Source organism: Suricata suricatta, unplaced genomic scaffold (genome assembly GCF_006229205.1).
Source record: "Suricata suricatta isolate VVHF042 unplaced genomic scaffold, meerkat_22Aug2017_6uvM2_HiC HiC_scaffold_29987, whole genome shotgun sequence".
Lineage (NCBI taxonomy): Eukaryota > Metazoa > Chordata > Mammalia > Carnivora > Herpestidae > Suricata > Suricata suricatta.
Window position 1 is genome coordinate 1 of NW_021875977.1, and position 753 is coordinate 753.

The window sequence follows — 753 nt, forward strand, 5'->3', positions numbered from 1 at the left end:
CACTGGGAGAGCAGCTATGCCTTCTCGCTGACGCACTGCAGCCACACGGCATGGTGAGCGCCGGGCGCGGGCCGGGGGCGCCGCTCACCGCTGTTCCGCACCGGCTGGCCCTGCCCTCTCCATGTGGCACAGGGCAAGAGGGGGGCACCTGGGGTGCTCGGCGGGGCGGCCGAGACCGTGGTCGGGAGCAGAGCCGGGCGAGGGGGAGGAGCGCGGGGCCCGTGGGATGCAAGCCTCCCTTCCGCTCCCCCCCCCCGCCCCCCAGGAACCGGCACTGCCGGCTGGTGCAGGAGGGCAAGGACTGCGTGCAGGGCCTGCGGCTGCGGCACCACTACATGCTGTGCGGGGCCCTGTTGCGCGTGTGGGGCCGCATCGCCGCTGTCATGGCCGACGTCACCAGCAGCAGCTACCTGCAGATCGTGCGCCTCAAGACCAAGGACAAGAAGAAGCAAGTTGGTGAGCAGGCGGGCATGCCAGTGGGGGTTGGGGGAGCGGGCACCGCCTCGGAGGCCCTGACCCACCGCCCCGGCCCTCAGGCATCAAGATCCCCGAGGGCTGCGTGCGCCGCGTGCTGCAGGAGCTGCAGCTCATGGATGCCGACGTCAAGCGCAAGCACGCGCGGGGCCCGGGCTTCCCCGCGCTGCCCCCCGCCCTGCGCCCGCTGGAGCTGCCCTGCGGCCCCGGCGAGGTCCTGGACCTCACCTACAGCCCGCCAGCCCGGGCCTTCCCGCAGCCCTCGCCCTTCGCGTTCCC

At 73.4% G+C, this 753-nt stretch overlaps 1 protein-coding gene across 1 annotated transcript; it reads left to right on the forward strand.

Moving 5' to 3' along the window:
* Positions 1–6: 6 nt before the first annotated feature.
* Positions 7–747, forward strand: LOC115284975 (protein strawberry notch homolog 2-like; the record flags this gene model as incomplete). Its single annotated transcript, XM_029931405.1, has 3 exons — positions 7–53; positions 266–456; positions 537–747. Coding segments are annotated over exons 2-3 (332 nt in total), but the record flags the coding sequence as incomplete, so codon positions are not given.
* Between the last annotated feature and the right edge of the window lie 6 nt (positions 748–753).